Genomic DNA, 21812 nt, shown 5'->3' with positions numbered 1-21812 from the left:
TCAAAGGACGCACCTGCAGGCTGAGCGCAATGGCCAGCTCCACCATCGTCTCGTCGTCTGCGTCGGGAGGGATGTCCAGCAGAGGAGGAAAGGCCCCCTCGGCTCCAGGTAGCACCACGGGGTCCATGTTCTCCAGCATCTCAAAGTGCGACTCCACTTCCTGCTGCTGCTGCTGCGAGTCTACAGATCCGAACCGTTGGTGCGCCGCTGCTGCCATGCTCGAAGAAGCCGTCGAAGAGAGGCTGCCCGCTGCAGAGGCAGAGGGCACTGCGGGCTGTGACTGGGAAGGCGGCTGGTTTGAGGAGCTCGAAGCAGCCGATTTGCTCTCCTGGTTGCTCTCCTGGAGCACTTCTCCTGTGAACCACGGGTCGGCATTTTAGAACCCAACCACTCCTGTTGCATCACCAAATAACGTCATTCACCATCGCATCACCGTAAACCGACGTAGAAAAATCACGACCCTTCACAATTGCGCCAGAAACTCGTTGTCCATCGCATTGTATGTCTCAGCTGCATCAAAAACCCCTCACCATCACGTCGCCACCAAGTCTGAATTCACAAAAGTCGCTCACCATTATGTATTATGTCACCAAATCTGGAACCCATAGAATTTTATTCGCATTAACATCACAAAGTGCACCAACAAGCAACAGTCACGACGCTCCACGACACGAAGTTCAATCGCGCCAGGAAATCCTTGCCCATCAAATTACGTGGCTCACTTCCGTCGAACACTCGTGCGCATCACATCACCACCAGCTCCGAATTCATCAAATCACTTCCAATCGCGTTGCAAATTCATCGGAGCTCGAATAGTTACTCTGCACTAATAAAAAGATCTTCATACCTGGAGTGCTGCAGTGTGGTGGCGACGGGATGAAGACCTTGCGCTTCCTGGACTTTGGGCGCAGCACTCGGATGATGGCCTGCTTGGCGGCAAAGCTCACTACTGTATCCTCGCAGAGCAGGAGACGGGCAAAGTGCTTGGCCACCAGGCTGACATTCTCCACGTCAAGAGCTACAAAGGCGTACATCACTTCCACCAGCGCCTGGACCTGCATTCAAAAGAAAGAGAAATGGGTCAAAATTGCTGCTGCCACCATGCCGACTCTCGAAGAAACGCGTTAGCATTTCGCGCGGCAGTTATATGTAACGAAGCATTGTGAAGGCAGCCTGTCTCACTTTTCCGTGGGGTGAACATTCCCTAAACCCCTCTTCTCCCTGGTGCAAGCAGATCGGGTCACTTGGTATGTGCATGAAGGATGTGTGTGCAATGTGCAGGGGCACCTTTGTGTGCATACATGTTGTGCACACAGGGGCGACCCCACTGTCCCCCACTGCACCTTGGTTGCAAGGTGTCGAGTCTTGCTGTCGCTCTCTATAACCGCCCGGCCAATGCTGTGCAGCCGCCGTTGCTACGCGTCCTATTGCCTGGCCTCTCGAAATAAGCGGCCAGGGTACAGGTGCGCACTTTGGACGCACACGGGATGTGGAGTATTCAAAGTTACGAACTTGGAATACTATAAACGCTCCAGACCGTCAAAGGTCGGCGCGCGTACCAGGGCACTGATGCCAACGTATTAAAAGTAGGGGTGTGCGAATACTCGAATATACGAATTCGAATCGAATAGAAAGTTCCCAAATAATTCGATTCGCGAATCGAATTCCTAGTATTCGGTTACTCGAATATTCGATATATTCAGCCAAAGACGCGCGGTGGGTGCGGAGCAAACAAAAATGCAGTTTTTTCTCCCGATGTAAGCGCCGTGATGTTAGACAGACCATGCGAGAAACACCTCTTGGTCCGACCATTCCACAAAAATCTAACGCACAGGTTAGAAAACAAAAAAGTAACGAACGCCACAAACTTTATAGCACGAAGATTTACTCACGATCATGACACAACCTACCCTTGAATCACAACTGAAACATCCCGCTTGCGCCGCTTCCAGAGAGGAATTGTTGGGAAGCCGGAATTCCGCGCCAAGCCTAATTCTTTGCACGAGTAAACCTCCTCGTTTCAAATTGAAGCGCTGATGTAAAACACACTTGCCGCACTAGCAGAAATCGGCTACTGCACCACTGCACGATCACAGAAAGAAAACCAACGTTACCACGCCGGCAAAACCAACCGAGTTATCGTCGTCGTTCTTTTGGAACCGCAAATTCTGATTCGGATTCCTAATCGGAACGACAACTCGGTTGGTTTCGCCGACGTGGTAACGTTGGTTTTCTTTCTGTGATCGTGCAGTGGTGCAGTAGCCGATTTCTGCGAGTGCGGCAAGTGTGTTTTACACACGTGGTTTTACATCGGCGCTTCAATTTGAAACGGGGGGCTTTACTCGTGAAAAGAATTAGGCTTGGCGCGGAAGAAAGGGAACGGAAAAATAGTGTGCCTAGATTTGGGAGGGTTTCCAACAGCTCGATAGCCGCGTTTGAATTACTAACTGCGAGAAGGCGCCGAAAAGACGAAAGCGTCGGTCGGGTTCGGGCAGGCAGGGCAGGCGTCGTCGCTCTTCTGTTTGTTCGCCTTCTTTCCATGCGACAACACAACACATGCGCATTCACGATCAATCTGCGATGGAGCCGTCTCTGCGGTTTCAGTTTCGGTTGCTCCCTCTTTTAAATCAAGGCTCTCTAAAACAGGATAGATAAACGGAAAAAAATGGATGCGTAGCGGCAGTTGGACGGTGACTTGCGCCACCTAACCACGTTTTTTTTTCTTACTTTATATTGTTTAAGCCAGTTTACCTCGTTGCTGTTTACTCAGACTTAACACCTGTCTATTTATTTATGTGAATTCAAATCCCAGGTGCCATTTTTTTTCTCTTAAAATGGAGACCAACTATCGCAAAATGCCCCTTTTCTGAGATATACAAATATTAAAAAAAAAAAGTTGCGGTGTTAGGTTGTGTTTTTAAAGAGAAAAAAAGGCACGCGTGGCTGTAACTTTTTTTTTGGTGATGTTTAGGGTAGATAGATTATGTTTGCACCATAAAATTGGATCTTTAGTGCCCAACGTTCAACAGCAACTGCTTTTTTTTTTTTTTTTCACCGGAACTTTTTTTTGCATTTCGGCTTTTTTTTTTGTACAAGACGTATATTCTGCACCAGGCGCCTACTCTGCACATATAATAATCGCATTCGCAGCACACTTTGAAAAATCCCTACGAATAAAATCACTATTCGATATTCGATTCGATATTCGTTTTTTTTTTTCTTGATTCGATTCGGTATTCGATTCGAAAGCTACTATTCGGTATTCGCACACCCCTAATTAAAAGATCAACCAGCCCGAAAGATTCACGCAAGCTGCTAGCTCCTACTTTACGCACCGTCCGTCTGCCTGTGCCAAGCAGCTAAACGAGTGAACCTGCCGCTGCAACTTTCTATTCTAGCTGCTAGGTGCCGTCGCTTTTCCTGAAATCACCAACATTCCCCCGATTAACTGGCACCCCATGTCGGGTAAGTAAGTACAATCCCTTGCCAGCTCCTCGTCTCCTCGTACAGCCTTCTAACAATGCAGAATGAGCCCCCTTTGCTTCTCTCTCCCTAGCCAAGTGCCGCTCTCTCTCCCGCGACGTCTCTTCAGCCCGTCGAGCATGCCCCCCCCCCCCCCCCCCCCCTAATTGGCACATCGCCGCTTCCATTTGGTTATCGCCTCAAAAGTCTGCTCCTTCCTCTGGCAAAGCATCGTAAGTCCAGCAAGCACAAAGTTCCACGACTCGCGCAACAAGAGGAGAACGGCACAAATACCTCTCCTTCCCACGACCTGCACATGCGCGCAATACAGGGAAGGACGGCGCATGCACCTAGCTCGCTTCGACAAGACGACCAAAGTTTGTCAAGCGAGGCGAGCGACTTGAAATGTTTGGCATTTAAAACTCACGGTTGCCTCGACGTGGACCAGCCCATGCTTGGAGACTGGCGCCAGGGAAGGGTTCTTGGGCCGCTGGGTGTGCAGGTGCCAGAAGGCTTCGGAGAGGCAGTTCATGAAGTGGCCGCTCTCCGGCGAGCCCGTGTTGGTGGCGATGTGCACTTTCAGGGGAAGGCCCCTCTCTTCCAGCACCTCTTCTTTGTTCGCTGGCATGCAGGAAAAAAAACCAGCTTTAATGGCGTCTTCCAAGAAAACCTAGAATTTATTGCTACAACTACAGTTGTTCAAAGAGCCCGTGCTTTCGATAGTGAGGTCGATTCGAGAGAAAAAAAACATTCAACCTTTCCATTCTCGTGAAGAAAGAAGACCAGCGGAGCTGTACTCGATACATTGTGTGCTCCTTCTTCGTCATCGTCTGTTTTTCGCGCTGTTTCCTACAATGAATTCCCGCCGACGCACCCAACTATCCATTCTTCTATTATAGCTCGAAAAGTTGCCGCCATCTACGAGCGACGGCGAAAACCATACTGGTTGTGTGCTTGCCGCCGTCGCTTATAGATGGCGGCAGCTGTCCAGGTAGGTTTGTGTCGACATACACGGACACGATCCTGAGGAACCTAGCCCTCAACAGCTCCGCTGTAAAAAGAACAGACTCCTTAAGAAACCATGAAACAATTTGTTCGCTTCAGAGAAAACCCTGTGCAGTTTTGCAGAAAACAAGAAACCGGATTTCGAGCTTACATTTTTTTTTGTTGGTCTAAAAATCTAAACATGTAGGCATGCATGAACGCTTTCTCGGCGTCTCTAAACGCTGCGTGCATCTGCATCCGAGTGTGTTGTGACCGCTTACAATGAGTGAACATGCTGGAGCCATCTGTCAGCTAGTCCTGGAACTGCATACAGCTAGACCGAAGGTTTTACAGCATCTGCGAGGCCAAATGTATGCACTATCTACAAGAAACACTAATAAACATTGTCAAAAGTAATTCAAGCCGACGATGAAATTATAACGAAAACACAGCGAGGGTGCAGGCGAGCTGGTGCAAGTTTACCATTCTGTTAAACCACCCGAGACTGCAAACAAAATGGTGAAAGTATGATGGACAAAAAATTAGGAAAAACGAACAGATTAGTAGCTACCCAATAGACCAGTGGTTCTAAAGCATGGATGTGTCAGGGACCCCTTTGGGACCCGCTGAAGCGATTGGGGGGTGGGGGGAGGGCGGACAATATAATACAAGACAACTAATTGCAGTGTGAAGAAGGCATTCTTTTCTGTTATAGACAGAAGTGAGAAGCATCAAAGGATAAAAGGATGGATAGATTGTAATGGCTGTACCCTTTATAACGGGCAGTGGCTTGCACCACCTAACCGGAATTAACAAAGAACAAAAATCATGAGCCATTCCACTCTGCCATGAGGAATGGCTCATGACAAAAATCATGAGCCATTTCAGATGGGCGACGCAATTTGCACAGCAGCCAATCCTTGAGAAACCTTTATTATCTACCTGAGTCTACTGATCTTGAAAATCGTACCTATTGATAACTAATCTACTGAATAGACCTACTGCAAAATCACCCAAGCATCAAGGAAAATGCAGGGAATGGTGTTCCACGTGCCACACGTGCCGTCATCTGCAGCAGTAACTGTTCTAAAGCAAAAGCCTAAAACAAACGGCATCTTCCACATGTTTTTGTCAATGCTTTATTTTTGGTTATCTACTTTGAATCTTTTATACGGGGTAGGCGTACGCGTGCGGTGCCACCGTCTGCAGCTAAAGCAAAAGCCTAAAACACATTGCATCTTGCACGCACATCCGTCAACGCTTGATTTTGGTTATTTACTTTGAATCTTTTATACGGGGAAGGTGTGCACGTGCGGCGCCTGTGGCGGTGCGAGCATTGAATTTTTAATCACAGCCCATTAAAAATCCACAGAACCTTAGCCATAAATAGGGTTCCATGTTCTTGGAGTTTGTTTTTCGTCAAATTCGGAAAGTGTTTTTCCGAGTTAATTTTTTGTCGAAGATTCAGAGTTTATATTTTCTCGATTCCCGATTCTCCAAAATTTGGAGTTTACTTTCGCCGTGTTTCCTATTAAAAATAAATAAATAAATAATAACCGAATGTAAATGTATGCCAGATAAAAAATAAAATGCGCTTGTATCAATTGAAATATCTTCAGTTAAATTTGGCATTGGTGCCTTTGACACTGGCAATACTAATTTATCCATGACAAAAGTCAAACACAAGTGGCGCTTCGATAAACGCAGATACATTAAAACCAATAAACTCCCGGAGGTAGCCGCTAGGAAGCTCGTAGTGATTCCATCCTATCCCCTCAATCTAGCCCGCGGCCGCGCGAGGTGGAGTTGTTAAGGAGGTAATAGAGAGTTTGAACTGCCCCTCTTCCCAATTTTATACAATCCCTATGGTCTCACCCGTGAACAAGGGACCGAACTGGTCCCGAAACGTTGGGTAAATGTTTATTAAATTTTTGGTTAGAGTCCCTATTTTTCGCTTCACGTCTATTCCTAACCAGGCAGAGGGCTGCCGAACGTTTACCTTCATAGCTTTCACTGTTACTAAAACATACCCTTTCCTTTCTCTAAATCACAAATCGCGTGGCCCAATCTGGAAACCAAAAGAGTGGCTTTTGTTGTGACCCGAATGTACAACAAAAGACCTGTTGCCCTGAATCAACCTTCAAGAGACAAGCAGCAACACCCCTTCTGACAACGGTCCGAGATTTGAAAGATAATTATGGTGGAGTTGTCCCAGGACCATTGGCTCTGTGCTGATCAAACTGTAAAAAAAATAAAGCCTTCTACTTTTTTTTTTTTGCCAGGAAGGGAGGGGGGGCAGTGGCATTGACACATAAATATTCGGAGTTTATTGGATAAATCCGAATTGACCAAAATTTTACTAGCAGGTATTTTTCCGAGTTTTTATTAGTTTTTCATATTTATCCAAAAAGACGGAGCCCTAGACATAAACAGCTTCACTGTAAAAATAAATGACCTCTAAAAAAATAAAAAAAATAAAAAAAAATTTTGATTGGGGCGAAGCTCTGGTGGCGCTTGTCTGCGTAGACGCTGAGCCGCAGCATGCCGAGCCTTTCGTTCGTGTTCATCCATGTCAGAAAGAGAATGTGTGGTATGGAACGTGGTTATATACGCATTTGAGCATTTGACCGCAGCGCCTTCTCGTCTATAAACATTGAGCCCCAATGCATGCAAACGTTAGCGCGATAATATACGCATTTGACCCCAGCACCCTCTCTCCTGTATAGACGTTGAGCGGCTACAAGCAACGTTTCATCCATGACATCCCCAGCTCTTGAGTTACTACCACATCTCAGAGCCCCCTACTCGTCCCGCAGTTGTGGCCAAGTGGTTAAGGTGATGAACTAGAAATCCATTGGGGTCTCCCCGTACAGGTTCAAATCCTGTAGACAGCGCAAACATTTCTTTTTTTTCCTTTTTTTTTTTTTTTTTTTTTTGCCCTACATGAGCACGTGAGCTCACAAGCACGATCACGAGCACGAGCACCAGCAAGATCAATGTGAGCACGGACGCCGGATGGACAAGGCTAAAAACCCTAAAGAGCTTTGCCCCTAAATTTTTTATTTTTTTTTATTTTAGTGTGTTTCTTTAGGGGCTTGAGTGAAGGGGGCTGCGCTCACCGGTGTCAGCTGCCTCGGCCGCCAGGCTCTCCTGGGACTCTGCAAACTGGACGAGGTTGGCAGGGCGGGTGCACGCCACGCCCCTGGCAATGGCCACCAGCCGGTAGAAGGCCTCGCCGTCCAGGTCCTGGAAGGGAGGCTTCTCCGCGCCACTGCTGCTCAGGCACTCCAGCACATAGCTCAGCAGAGCCTGGTCCTAAGGCGGACACGCCAGGGCAATTAGACGGAAAAAAACTATAGACCCTACGTATGAAGTCTGAAATACACGGAATGCTTTTCCCGCTAAACTTGGCGGACAGTGGTTGCGCGACGTCGCCAGAGTGCCAATGGTCCCGTTGTGACGTCGGCATACGATGAGATGTTATGATGTCGCTTGATGGTGCATTGCACAATGTGAACCACTCATTATGACAGTTTACTGCCTTCTAAAAGCATTTCATTCCACTTCGCTCCTTTCTCTTGTGCTTTACAGCTCATGCAACCTCACTGGCATCCTTCAGTTAACAACCAAATTTTATTATTTACCTTAAAAGCAAAAACATTTTTGACAGCAAAAACAAAACACAGTAAAACAAATAATTTCTTTGGCCTGCTAAAAACTTCATTATGACCCCCAACACAATCTGAAAATTGCAATTCCGAAAAAAAACTAGAGGTGTGCAAATAGTTGTTGGAAAAAATTTCTAGGCAATTGGGTTGCATACGTGGTATTTTCTAGTATCACAAACATTATATCATCGTTAAGCTTAAGCAGCGTGTCTAGCCTGTTCGGTCAGATGTCTGCGTTCCCGGCGCTCTTCATTGGATGATTTAGCTCGCGGCATGTGTACGCTTGAAATGATAAACCTGGTGATGTTCCAGAATAGTCTAACCCACTCCTCCTCTCCCACCTCTCCTACAATCCTACCTCTTCTCCTCACTCCACCCCCCCATCACATGACCTCCCCATCAACCGATTGGCGTTGAGTAATTCACTCCGCCTCTCCCACTTGTCAACTAATTGGTGTCAAGCTTTGCAGCCACACTTTCATTTGGGCTTCTCTTTCAAGCTTGACGAAATTCCGAATGCCTAGTCAAAGAGCATTTCGAGTTAATAAATAGCACCGCATCATTCATAGGCTTCGGAGTCCTAGAGAAAGTCTGAACATACTGGCTCTCTTCCCGGCGTTAAATCTATAAACGATGCTACACTATTTGATCGACGCAGGCATAAAAATATTATCCATGATCCTAACAAAGGATGTGTGCTTACCCTATGGTTGCTGTAGGCTGTGCGGCTGGGGTGCAAGGCTGCGAGCAGTGCTTTGACCTGCTGATGCACAGCTGGAGGGGTGGGGAGGGTCAGCAGGCGGGTGGCAACTTCCAGCGCACTGCCCTGGGTGGCACCGGAACGCTCCTCTGACAGCGCATGCACCGAGAAGCATCCATCCAGCATCTCGAGGCAGCTGCTCGTTAGTCTGCAAAGATGCGTGTGCATTGCACCCTTGGCAAACCCGTTACCGGCCTGCCGAAAACACCTTTCCAATAACCCTTTTATGAGCAAGTACGGAACTTGATTTCAGGAAACCGTAGATACGAACAGAGACAAACACGAAGAAGGGGGGACACAGAAATTCCTTGTCTGTGTCCCCTTTTTTCTGTTCATCTCTGTTTGTGCCTCCAAGTTTCCTGACATCATGCACCGACTGGCCCAACGAGTCTGATTAAACTTAATTTTTACACAAAGAAATGTAAAAAAAGTACCAAGGTGGCCAGCTGGGGTGGTTGGTTTGTGATTACAAGGCTCAAACACTGAAGTATGTGGGGCATGGCATATGAACACTGAAAGAAGCAAAAATATTGTTTACTGTTTCGACCGTAGGGAGTGGATGGCGATAAGCAGACACTGCTCACCCAACAGCTTTCTTTTTTTGTTTTACTCTAAAATTTGTAAGACGCGAGGTTCAAGTGGTCACCTGTCCAGAGCCGTGAGGGGCAGGGGCATGACAGGAATGCCCTCGGAGTCCAAACCCGTCGTAGGAGCCGCGGTGGACTGTGCGGCTACCCCGACGCCCGTTGCAAACTCGTCGCTTTCTTCGGGCCAGCCAAACGACTCCTTGGACCTGCCATACACCTTGACAGAGTCCACCATGGTGACGCACGACGGGTCCGCGCTTGGTCCAAAGAAGATGTTGAACTGCAAGGAGAAGACGAGCATCCAAAAAAAAAGAGATCACTGAGCATCGTCTGCTGGTAATAGGCCACAGCCAGAGGAACTATATAAACTATGTAAGCCTACAAGGAGTACCGTATTTACTCGCATAATAAGCACACTTTTTTTCCCGAAAAATTGACACATATTTAGGGGGCGTTCATTACATGGAGTAAGATTTTTGCATTTACACAATTCGTGCAAATGTCATATTAGATGCCAATATGACACGGCAGGGTACTGTGGCACGTCTCCAGTGATGGAGGCCCACCCACGACTGGTCTGGGGCGTGCCACAATAACCATGCTTTATAAATTGCAGACCTTTTTAGGGCGCTTTCGGGGTGCCTTTTGCCAAAGGAAAAGCGCCCTACGAAGCTCACTGGGCACGAAAAGCAACACGACCCATTCTTAGGCGATATATATTGCTAGTATCTGGCGAGCACGCTCAGGTATTCGCAACTCCAGCGCGCCGCTCGCCCTCCGGCGGACGAACGGAGAACCAGAGGAGCGGGGACGGCAGCGGCGGCGGCGGCGGCACGGAAACGTTGGCAGGGTCTGTCGGCCTTGATGCGCGAAGCCGTTTTAACGAACAGAAGTGAGTGCGTTGAAAAAGGAATTCTTGTGCTCCGCCTTGCGACAGCTTTGCACGAAGGACCGGGATGTCTAATTTCATTAGGGACTTTTCGTGTATCGCATACACTGCGGATTTCTGGTCTTGCGCACGGCCGCCATCTCAATCTGTGCTCAACGTGACGGAACACGCTCCCGCTAATGATGAAGAACTCTATAGTACGGTCTACGAAAAGTCTATTCTTTGCCGTAAGTAGGAGAAAACTCGTCGCGCAATGGTATGTCGAGCAACACAAATCGGGAATGGGTTGTTTTAAGGCCATTACAAGGAACATGACTATTGATTCCAAGCACTTTAAAAAGACAGAATACTCGTACTTGCTTTCAGATAATTACAAAGCAAATAAAGAAATGCTCGAAGCATTTTAAGTGCGTCTGTGTTAGCCAGCCGCTCGCGACGAGAGCTTAGAACGCGCAGTTTCGGCCAGAGGGACCGCAATGTTGCAAATAACACGGTACAAAAAATGTACGGTAAATTAAAATATTTATTTTTGATAGAACAATAAATAAAACCTCTAAACACGCCGATTATGTTAATAGGCAGTTTTCGCATAGCGTACGACACCCCTAAACTTCAGTTGGACGTACAGCGCACTGACGTTCAACCGGCGCTACCAACTTTCACGAGCGGCTTGAAAGCCGACTTGTGCGACTTATTAAAATAGCTTAAGTAAATGTAAATGACCGCAAAAAAAAAAAAAAAAGTAGTTGGCTTTTTTTTTGCCCTACTGCAGAACCTCGGTGTTTCTTTTTTTTTTTTCGGTACTTTTTGATGCGTACTTTAGCTGTTTAATATCTTACATTGCGCCGTCGTCAAGCCTCTCATAAAAGTTGGGGCCGTCAGTTTGACGTCAGTGGGCTGCACGGCGAGCTGAAGTTTTGAGGTGTCGAATATGTGACAAGAGGCGTAAAAGCTACATTTTTTTTTCTTTAGAGTGATGAGCACGGCAACGCTCCTGGAGCGCACTGAAAATAGTGTTTCAAAGGCGCAGCGCGAGCTTGCGGTTCTAATGGTGCACCGCACGGTATACCGTGCGGTGTACCATTTTGTTACCGCAGGCTATAGCCTGCGGTAACACACTTTTTGATTAGGTGTTGCAATACACTAAAACCGAGACGGTGAGCAGCGAGTTGTGAGGCTGTGACGGGAAGACACCAATACAGTGAACGCTGCTCTTTCGAAGCTTGACGGTCACCGTTCGCGGCTCTCCTTTTAGAGCACTAATGGCCAGGCAAAGCGCAAACACATCTTCGTCACCCTCAAAAATATTCTGCCACAAACAGTAACGTGGCCGGTGCCTAAAACACGCTCGCTCACCACAAAGCTTCGCCATTTGAGGTTTCTGCAACTTTCAAATAATAACATGCTCGTTTTCCTAACGTGCATCAGCATCTCCGTCACCTGCAATATGATCCCTCCCTAACCGCTTCGCATTTGTGGACAAATAAAGCATTTTTAGCCCGCTGAACAGCGTCAGGGCGAGCAGGCGCACGAGAAATCTTCGAGGATCTATCCCCGTCTCTTCCGCCATCTTGGAACTACCGCCCCGCCACCTATAGGGCGTTGGAGTTGCGAATATCCAGGTATATCCGTAAGAATGCATAAAAACTTGTACGAAGTCAGACCCCCGACCCCCTAAGCCCGCTCGCTTGGATCAAGTTTCATTCACGCAGACAAGAACTCGTACAAGGTCCAACCACCGACTAAAGATGACAGCTTGTTTGTTGACATCAATGCATCCGATAGGCGAAGAATGTTCTGGGCTCGGCAATTCCTCGATCCAGGCTCCGTCAAGTGTGCGCGACATTTGGTTTCACGGTTGATCACTTCCATAAACTACCGCAACTACGCACTCGCAGCCATTACGACATCACGAGAGCGGCTTGGCTTGGCTTGACTCGGCCTGACTGCTTGGCAGCAAAAGAAAACCGGCTTGGTGTCTTGCTAAATTCGACGCAATTCGAGACTCGTGGAACCGAAAATTGGAGGTACTTTGATTACGGAGAGGGTAAAAAAAAAAAAAAGTCAAATTATGGATGCCCGTTGTGGGGGGTACGTTTATTATGCGAGTAAATACGGTACTTCCCACGCATTTGGAAAAAAGTGCTTAGAAATAAAATGTTCCATCAGTAAGGATCTTATGCATGTCACCGCACCTTCTCAGTTTGCTACAGTGCGAGATAAAGCACTTTTCCCGAGCACACATACACACAACGAATGTGCACATTACTGTCCTTGCAAATTGAGGCAACACCTTGCCAGGACGGCGGTTTGAGGAGGCTAGCTTCACAGTGTGCTTTGAATGACACCCCACCCACGCCACTGTCAGCGTGAAAAACTTCTGACCGTAGTATGAATATTTGATCTTGCCAATAGCGCAAAACCTTGCCTCTGGTGAAATGCAGTTCTAGGGCCACCTCATAGGTGGTGCCAGCATGTTGTCACAAGAGATCACAAGAAGTTTTAATGCACTCGGTGATGAGCAGTCGCAAGTGTGGGAACCAGCCTTGACAGTGGAGTTAAAATCTTTCATCAAAGGCAAGAAATTCTGAAGACTACTATTACGCTCGAGGCAGAAGGGAGCAGACTGGGGGGGCCAGCTCTCACCTTCTTGTCGGCGTTGAGCGACTCCTCGCGAGTAAAGGGGAAGTCGAACCAGCGGCTCCTGGTCAGGGCCACCGGGTGCACGCGCCCAAAGATCTCCATGCTCGAGGGGGCCCTCTGCACATCCTGGGAGCCCACCAGTACCCTCACCCCGACCATCACCAGGGTGGGGTCGTTGTTGGTCACCTCCAGGGTAAGGCCGGCGGGCTTGGTGCAGGCCACGTACATGCCCGTCGTGTTCAGCCGGTGCTTCACCTGCAAGCGGCAGAATTGACACCACTGAGGCAAGGACGCAGAGCAACGCTCTTAACGCGGACGTGTCACGGGGATGGGTTTCGTAAGAAACATGAAACGTTACACTTGTGATGTCACGTGGCGTCAAGTGACATCGTGTGAAACCGTGACGTCCCATGACATCATGCGACTGATGTCCCATGACATCACGCGACTGATGTCCCATGACATCATGCGACTTGAGGATGTCATGCAACGTCATAATGTCACATACCGTTTGAAATTACGTAGTCACGTGACACTATGATCCACGGTGTCACAGTCATGTGACCACATGATGTCATGTGTCGTCACACATCCACACATCATATTCCTAGCTCGTTTGTAGGGTTGTGCGAATCAAATAGAGCTATTCAGCAACTTCAAGTATTTTTTAAGTACCATATTTATTTGAATATAAGTCAACCTGTAAAGGTAGCCTACGAGAAGATGGAGGCAAATTTTTGCAAGGATATAACTACGGTGTTCGACGGGACGTGGCACAAGTGTGGGTGTACGTCCCACACTGGCGTTGGATCAGTGATTGAGTACCACACAGGCCTCATCTTGAATGCCGCAGTGCTCTCAAACCTGTGCCTTGAATCTTACATGGGACCGCAGCCTGGAGACCAAGGGTACGACAACTGGCACCGGCACCACGTATGTCAGAAGAACACCGACACCAAATCAAGAAAGATGTAAGTGGAAGCAAGCTTGACCCTTTTCAAGCGATCTGTTCAGAAGCATGACCTGCGATACAAGATGCTCGTCTTCGACGGCAACGGATGGACTTTCTCAGCCTTGGTGGAAGAGAATGTTTAGAGAAAAGTCCCCATCGTCAAGAAAGAAGGCCTGAACCACGTTCAAAAGAGGATGGGGACGGCACTGTGTAACCTGGTCCAGAAGAGCAACAAGTCGTTGGGTGGAAAGGGCAAACTGGCGAAAGTTCTTATAGACAAGCTGACCTCTATGGCTGGGTGCTACGCAACAGCTCGAAGGACATGGCAGCAATGCAGCAGGCTGTCATGGCAACTTTCCACCATGTCACATCGACTGATGACCAGCCCCACCACGAACTTTGCCCAGAGAGAGCTGAGTCGAGGTGCCGCCACAGAGTTGCCAAGTGTGGGCAAAAGGTATGCACACACATGTCGAGGACTGTCGCCGCCCCAAGGAGCCGGAGGAAACTAGACATGCGCACACGGCGGTCCCATCGCCGGGTGGCGATGAAACTGCCGCCCGGCTTTTATAACCATTTGTAACTTGAGAGTAACAAGTTACTTTAATGAGTAATTAGTACTCTACTCAAATACTTTTCAAATTTGGATATTTAGTACTCTACTCAGTTGTTTTGTAGCCTGGTATTCAGTAACTTAACCTAAATACTTTTTTTTGTATCTCATACATGTCTGCCGAGAAATGCCTAAAATTTTAGGCTCCATGACAATCCTAGATTGAGCACGGCGACTTCATCTCCAAACTGGCAGACTTTAGTGGTATTTCATGACGTAAGACAAGTTGCTTGAATGACATACCATAGTTAGGTCGTGTTGGCCTGAAAATGCTATGTGAGCAAATTGACGGCTATCATTTTGAAGCTTCCCAAGGGGTTTCCTTTTCAAATTCTTCCTATAATTTTGTGCTTTGTTCACAGTTATGTCAGTAAGGCAACTTTAATGGTCTAGGAATGTCAGTGATGGTAATACCTACAGCAGAACCTTTCTATGTAAAGCTGCATAGCGAAGAGGGATAGGTGGCAGATCCTATTAACGCACACCAGCTTGGAGAACAAGGAGTGAACGCTCGCGCTACAGAACCTCCTGGGTTCAACCCCACCCCTGTCCGTTTTGATCTGGATCAGAATCACACCGGCATGCGGTCATGTGTCACTACTGCGTGATGCACGTTAAAGATACCAGGCTAGCGATTGTGCTTCACTGGCTAAATTTCTCGTCTACAGATGAGACACCAGACGCTCCTGAGGCTGACTACCTTCCGGCTGTCTAAACATACAATGCAATTAAAAGGGCTCTTCCCATTAATGAGTGTTTCCATTCCAGTTTCCCTGTGATAAAGTTCACCAAAGCAAGCTATTTCTTTACTCCATCAGAGTCTACACAATGTCGGCTTTGCTTGCGTCAGAATTACTTAGAATTATTTTTTTACTGTACGAGTTTGCCACCAGGGTTTAAAGCAAAAGTTTGCCACAAGAGTTTGCCACAAGGGCTTGCCACGTGGGAGTTTTTCATACGATAGATTGCCGTACGAAGATTTACAACACTAAAGTTTACAAGTTGAGAGTTTGCACATACGAATGTTTGCCATATAAGAACCTCTTGTACGAGTTTGCCACATAAGAATTAGTAGCACAGTGTTTTTCGTACACCACTCCCCACTGCGGTATGCCAACACCTTGAAGCATGGAATGAGCCTGCACTCCCGCTCAGAGCCTGCAGTCGCACAATCCCCACCTGCTGCGCATTGTAGATCTGAAGGAGGTCGTTGCCGCCAAACTCCACGTCCTGCACGGGGTTGCAGTGCTCGAAGAAGTCGACCGGAAACGAGACGGCCACGGCCGACGCGCCCCCCCTGCTTCCACGGAGAGACTTGCGCCTGCGCGATGGCCTGGGCACGGCTGCCGTGCCTCCGCTGCCGGGGACACCGAGTGCGGCTCCCGGGGGATGGACCCCGGCTGCGGAAGACGCCGGCTGGAAGGCGGGCGTCAGCCAGTAGCCGGTCTGGTCCTGCGAGGCCATGTAGATGCGCAGGCTGCCGTCCTCACACAGCAGGATCAGTGTCGTGCGCATCTCTCCGCCCGAGGTCGGGTGGCGGATGGCCACCAGGTCTGTGATCTTGGATTTGGCCGTCAGAATCTTGATCTCCTGCGACGAGAATGATTAAAAGAAGCTGTAAATGTTGATAGAACAAACAGTTAGTGGATTGAATATTCCACTTCAAAAAACAATTCAAAGCCACCAGATAATGTGAAAGGACGATTAGTCTGTTGCAAGCGACGTCTCCCATTTCCGGGCTTGGTGCAAGAAGGCCCGACTGCATTTTTCTAATACGCAATCTTCTCAGCTCTTTAACTACAATTGGCGTAGACTATTTTGCGCTATGTCAAAGTTACTTAAACGAGAACATGACTCTGTTTCGTGTCTCCTTTGCGCGAGAGTGCACGCGAATGAGACACAAGACGAAGCCATGGGCTCTTGCAGCGGTGCATTGCTGCAGCACCATGGAGGCTACGCTAGCCTTGACGACGTACCACGAAACAGTCTATACCAAGTATAGGAAGTCTGCAAAACTACAAACAGAAAGGAGACAAATTTCACAAGACAGGTACCGGAGTGAACCCCACCTGAACAAGGACAGTTCCAGGCTTGACCATGAGCACCAGAGGATTGTTAGAGAACTGCATCAATGCCAAGATGAGACCGGGGTGATTCGGCACCTCGGACCACTGGCACAGGGGCTGCGGTGTGGGCTTGCTGGAACTGCCACTGCCGCCGCTGTTGCCAGACGTCGCAGTCGCGGTTCCCGTCGAGGACGCCGTCGTGGCGTTGCTGCCGGAGTTGGCGGTGGCGGCGGCCAGTGCGCCACAGTTGTTGTTTGTCGTCGTCGAGGAAGTGGAGGCGGAGGAAGGCTTCAGCAGGATGAGCACGGGCTCTGCCAGCTCGGACGTCATCTGGGGTAAGGAGGCCATGAAGCTTTTGCCGTTGGCGTAGCTGAGGAAGAGGAGCTGCAGTACGTGGGAGTAGTAGATGGAGACTCCACCGCCCGCCACCGTTCCCACGGAATCCTGCGAAGAGGTGTGGGGTTCATCCTAGGGATGGGCCTTGTAGGCAGCTTTGGGGACCACTGAGTTGAACTACAGCTGCAGCTCAACTGTCAAAACAATTGGCTCTAGCCTCTAGGTCATTTAAAGCATACAATAACGCACGCTGTGTGTGTGCCCTCCAGTAGCTTCCCCGAGGCCGCCATATTTTGGGCACCAACTTTGAACACCCATTGAACATGACTAGATTGCAAAAAACACGGTTGACGGTCTTGGCTTAGTTCGTATTGACTTGACCTGGTTTGACTTGGCTTGAATTGGCCAGTGGCCACATTCCCGCATGGCGTGCTGCACTTCTGCAGCGCGCTTTACGGCGTGCGTTGTACAAACGCAAAAGCAACAAAAATGCTATGTTTTCTCTTCCCCCCTTTACGTGGCCAAGTAATTAATAAATTCCCTTCCACACTCCCATTTCTTTTCCCACCCAAACTCCTGCGTTCAGTTGGAGGGATGGCTTACTCCCGACTCATGCGCCTCGTGGCCGAACTCAATTTCGAATATAATGTGAGGTGCATTTTGGACGACATAATTTAGAGAAAAAAACTTGCATCATATTTGTGCAAATATGGTACTTCTCAAACTGTTGATCGTGACAGGTTAACACTGTTGAGCATACTTCTTGCCAAGTACAGGTGCACTGCAGAAAAGCAAGACCCACACCTACTTCCACAGGTGTTGCTTCTCTGCAATGCACCGGTGCTCGGTAAGAAGCGTACTTAACAGAGATAGTACGCAGCAATGAACACTTTGAAAAGTATGAATATCGCAATTCATCTCAGAGCGAATATAGAATAGCGTATCATTCGAAAATACTATTAGAAAATTTGAATGCTCGTGCAACCCTGGGTGCTCCAACAGTACTCAGCACAAACTCCAATCACATGCTTCGTGCAGAAAGTGATTCCCAAAATATGGCTGCTGCAAGTGTTGCCTGATGGTCTTTCGAAAAGAATCTAATCCTGGGACTGCACCCATACTTCAACTCAAAAACAAAAATTCTAACAAATCCCCTTTGAATAACGGGAGTCGACCGCAAGGCCGTACGCAAAACTCGGGAACATATCCAACTGAAACCATTTTGGATTACGGAAGAGTGGAACTATAAGAACCACATGATGCACAGCAAACACAGGATCCGCTCAAATTGTGTGAATCCAGATCGGCAACTTGCATTGGCCTTTCGAGTTCTGGTATACGGTCTCTCGATGCTAACCTTGATGTCCGGATGCTTGACGTCTAAGATGTTGGTCACATAGAATGGGCCATGCCGTGCCGAGCTTTCGTCCAGCATTGGCTGGTAGTACACATGTCCCGCCGAGGACATGAGCAGCAGATGGCGTTGCCCGTCCTCCGAGAAGACAAAGCAGCAGTCCCGCACCCTTCCCGTGGGCAGCAGGAAATAGAACTGGGCGCTCAGCACGTCCACCGACAGGTCGTACACCTTGACAAAGTCTGCCGTCACAACTGCCAGCTCAGTCTGCGAGCCTGGAAGCCAGATCGCCTGGAAATGAGGAGAGCGTGCGGGTTACAAACAGCTTGTGTTAACAACGTCTGCTCTTCTGTTGGAACATGCAACATGACGAGCGCTTATAAATTCAAATAAAGAGAGCACTTTATGCGGGACACTTTCAAGTTCAATCAGAAATGTGTACCACACTTCAGCAGTTCAATGAAACGAGAAGCCACAGGCCACAAAAAGGTTACAAAATATCTAGACCTAAAAAATTGTCGCAGCACAATCACAGCGACATCTGCAACACGTCACGCAAGTTGACACACAGTGGAGCGCACAAACAAAAGAGTTTGTAACAAAATAGATTTCTGGCCATTTTGTTCGAAGTTTGAAACGCTTGTTTCTTTTTTGCTTTGGAGCGTGTGAAAGAGCATCTCCCGGCACAAGCTTTTGGCACTGACAGTGCTACAACAGCAATTTGTTATTGGCTATTTTCCTTTACAGAGAGCACGTGCTGCGAGCATCGGGTACTACAAAAACCCGAAGTTTAAAGCGTTACCACAGAGTTACGCCACAGTGCAGCTCTGTGGTAACGCATCCGCTTCGCACGCAGCGGACCCAGGTTCAATTCCCGAGGGCGACGGGCAATCTTTTTCAAGGATTTGGCAAGATCGATGGACACCCTACTGCACGAACTACATCAACTACACCATTAACCACAGAGGTCATTTCCAGTGGTGGGAAGAACTCATAACAGCTATTGCTGTAAAAAACGGGAATATCTTCGTTGAAGTTACAGTCTAAGCTCATTATAACAGACCTGGTTACAACAGACATTTGGATATAACATACCGATTCGCGAGGTTCAATTGGTTTTCCTCTACACACCATTGGCTCAACTTCATATCTGCATCCAACATACTCCTTCTACAATAGACCGAAATCTTGGTCAAAATCAAGGTCTGTTATAACGAGCTTAGACTGTATTATGGCGGATATAACCATACTTGGCACCAATGTTTTTGGACAACACTGTCAAGTCTAGCATAGTTTCCGCAACGCACAAAGAAAAGGCATCACCACCTGAACTACGCTGCATACGTAGCGCATAATGGTGTCAAAGTTACTTTCGCAAATGAGTGGCTTTCTCGTCTTCGCACGAGAGAATGCAGCATTGTGGAAACTGCATTAACTTTGACAATGTCGCACAGAAAAGTTGACGCAGAGTATGGGGGCTCTGACTTTCAGTATGAATTGAAAAACACTGAAAAGCAATCACTTTGTGTACCAGAAAAATAGTGTGAGTTTGCCGTTACTCCTCCTAGCATTTCCAACAAGTTTCAACTACTCAACCCTGGGTTCCCTAACCTGTGTACCCGGAATTAATTCCCTATCTATGCCACTAAACTTGAGCAAAAACTAACTATAAAGATGCAAAAGCTCAAGCTGGAATGAGACAGAAATCTAAATAGTAGAAGCATCATGCAACCTGAAGATAAAACTAGAGAGTTTTGTTCACAGCATCTTCTCCCCAGGCTCTCTTCCGAAGTGAACAAAGTACTAAAACAAAGCCCAAACAAATCTTAGATTTGTAGAAACACAGGCAGGAACTTCGTTTAAACCTTCATACAGATAGTCATCTGCATGGAAGGCACAGAATCTGAACTCACCTTGATGATGTAGTTGCCAGTCTCTAGCTGAGGGTGTAACACCAGGTGTTCTGAGACAGAGCCACTGCTGCTGAACGTGAGAACATGACAGTCCTGCAACAAAGGAACACATCAATTTGTTGAAGAAGATGACAGCAGCTCACGAATACAGTCCCCGACCGATTTTCGGACGCTGAAAATTCATACTAACTTGTTTTTTCGGACATCGACGAGGAACCGTGACTCACCCACGTGAAATAGTACATATTATTCACCCACGTGAAATAGTACATATTAATTCAGACAGTTTGCAGTCCGAAAGCTTGATTTTTCGTACTAAAATAGTTACAAGTGGCGGCCACCGAGAGGCTGCCATCTTGGATTTTTCGTTGGCTTGGCTTGATGTTTCAGGTGAATTGGATAGCTTTGGCAGCACTATTTTAGCACTGCCGAACCAACCGCTAGGCAAGCTATGCTATGTGTTTTGTTTTTGCTATGCATCATCATCGTCGTCTTGATTTCTTTCTTTGATCGACTTTGTATCTCAAGCCAACTTTTTGTTCTGTTTTCCTGCCAGTCGCCACCCATTAAGTGTGGAGTGCGTTGTTGACAGCTTCTGAACCTTGCACATAATGTCTCACAGTTTCGTCGTTTTGCCCTGCGTCGATACATACTGGCCTTTTCTTGCACCTCTGCCAGGTGAGGACATGAATGACACTGACATGAATGCAAGCGGACATGATCGCCCGCAAGCGTGACATGACACAGGGTACTCTTACCAACATTTTAAAGCCCGCTTAGGCTCAATAAGGTTAAGGGGTGATGTGGGGCTTTAGAGTAATTTTTTTATTTATAAAGGAATACTTATCATATTATACACTGGTATAACACATCTCACACCTATTCCAAATATGCAATCAGATATTGAATATCTTTACTAGAACCCGAGTTATGGGAGATTGGCCTAATTTGATTAGGTCATTTGTTACGGGTCGTTAGAGAAAAAGTATTCGTAAATTATCAAAATTTTTAATGCAACTGTATTCACAAAGGTGTAATATGTGCGGTGATGCTATTTTAGATCTTAACTGAGAGGGTTATGTCACTAAAAAACGATCGCAATTATAGTGTAAAAGAGATGCTTTCTCATTATTTAAGAAAGTAATTAATTGGATAGAACTCTTAAGCTGGAAGGCTATAAAAATAGCATCACCGCACAGCTCCTTTCTTCGCGATTAAAATGGCACCAAACGGGTTAATATTGTCCAAGACAAACTTCAGAAAACGCCTGTAAGGCATCGGTACTTGTGAAAAAAGTGTAAAGAGAAAAAAAAGCCCTTGAAGTATGTGTATTCCTACTGAATGTTCATAGAAAATTAAGACTTCATATTTTTCTTTCATACTTAAAAATTAGATAGAGCAATAATATTTTGCACAGAGCTGGGTGGGTATGTCTAAATTCCAGAAAAGCCATTTTCTCAAAAGTGAATTTTCTCCAACTTTTTACCATTTAAAGACCAGCCTCCCCCCTTAAGTTTTGTCTTCTGCAGAATTTCTGGTCCGTTTTATTATTCGGACGCTTTTTTAGCCCTCACGAAGTTAAAAA

The 21812-nt window shown here is 47.3% G+C and overlaps 1 protein-coding gene across 1 annotated transcript in view; it reads right to left on the bottom strand.

The window, feature by feature from the left end:
* Positions 1–13: 13 nt before the first annotated feature.
* The window catches only part of LOC8024382 (E3 ubiquitin-protein ligase UBR4), a gene marked incomplete at its 3' end in the record, with an annotated part of 100128 nt that continues 78329 nt past the window's right edge, over positions 14–21812 (bottom strand). Inside the window, 11 exon segments of the mRNA XM_042292359.1 lie at positions 14–354; positions 848–1055; positions 3890–4083; positions 7566–7761; positions 8818–9022; positions 9521–9741; positions 12997–13248; positions 15738–16148; positions 16628–17068; positions 18318–18605; positions 20228–20320. Of these exon segments, the coding sequence (XP_042148293.1) occupies positions 14–354; positions 848–1055; positions 3890–4083; positions 7566–7761; positions 8818–9022; positions 9521–9741; positions 12997–13248; positions 15738–16148; positions 16628–17068; positions 18318–18605; positions 20228–20320 (2850 nt within the window).

The sequence above is a fragment of the Ixodes scapularis genome, unplaced genomic scaffold, assembly GCF_016920785.2.
Source record: "Ixodes scapularis isolate PalLabHiFi unplaced genomic scaffold, ASM1692078v2 PGA_scaffold3__209_contigs__length_174095766, whole genome shotgun sequence".
Classification (NCBI taxonomy): Eukaryota; Metazoa; Arthropoda; class Arachnida; order Ixodida; family Ixodidae; genus Ixodes; species Ixodes scapularis.
This window is presented reverse-complemented; position numbering and strand designations above follow the sequence as displayed.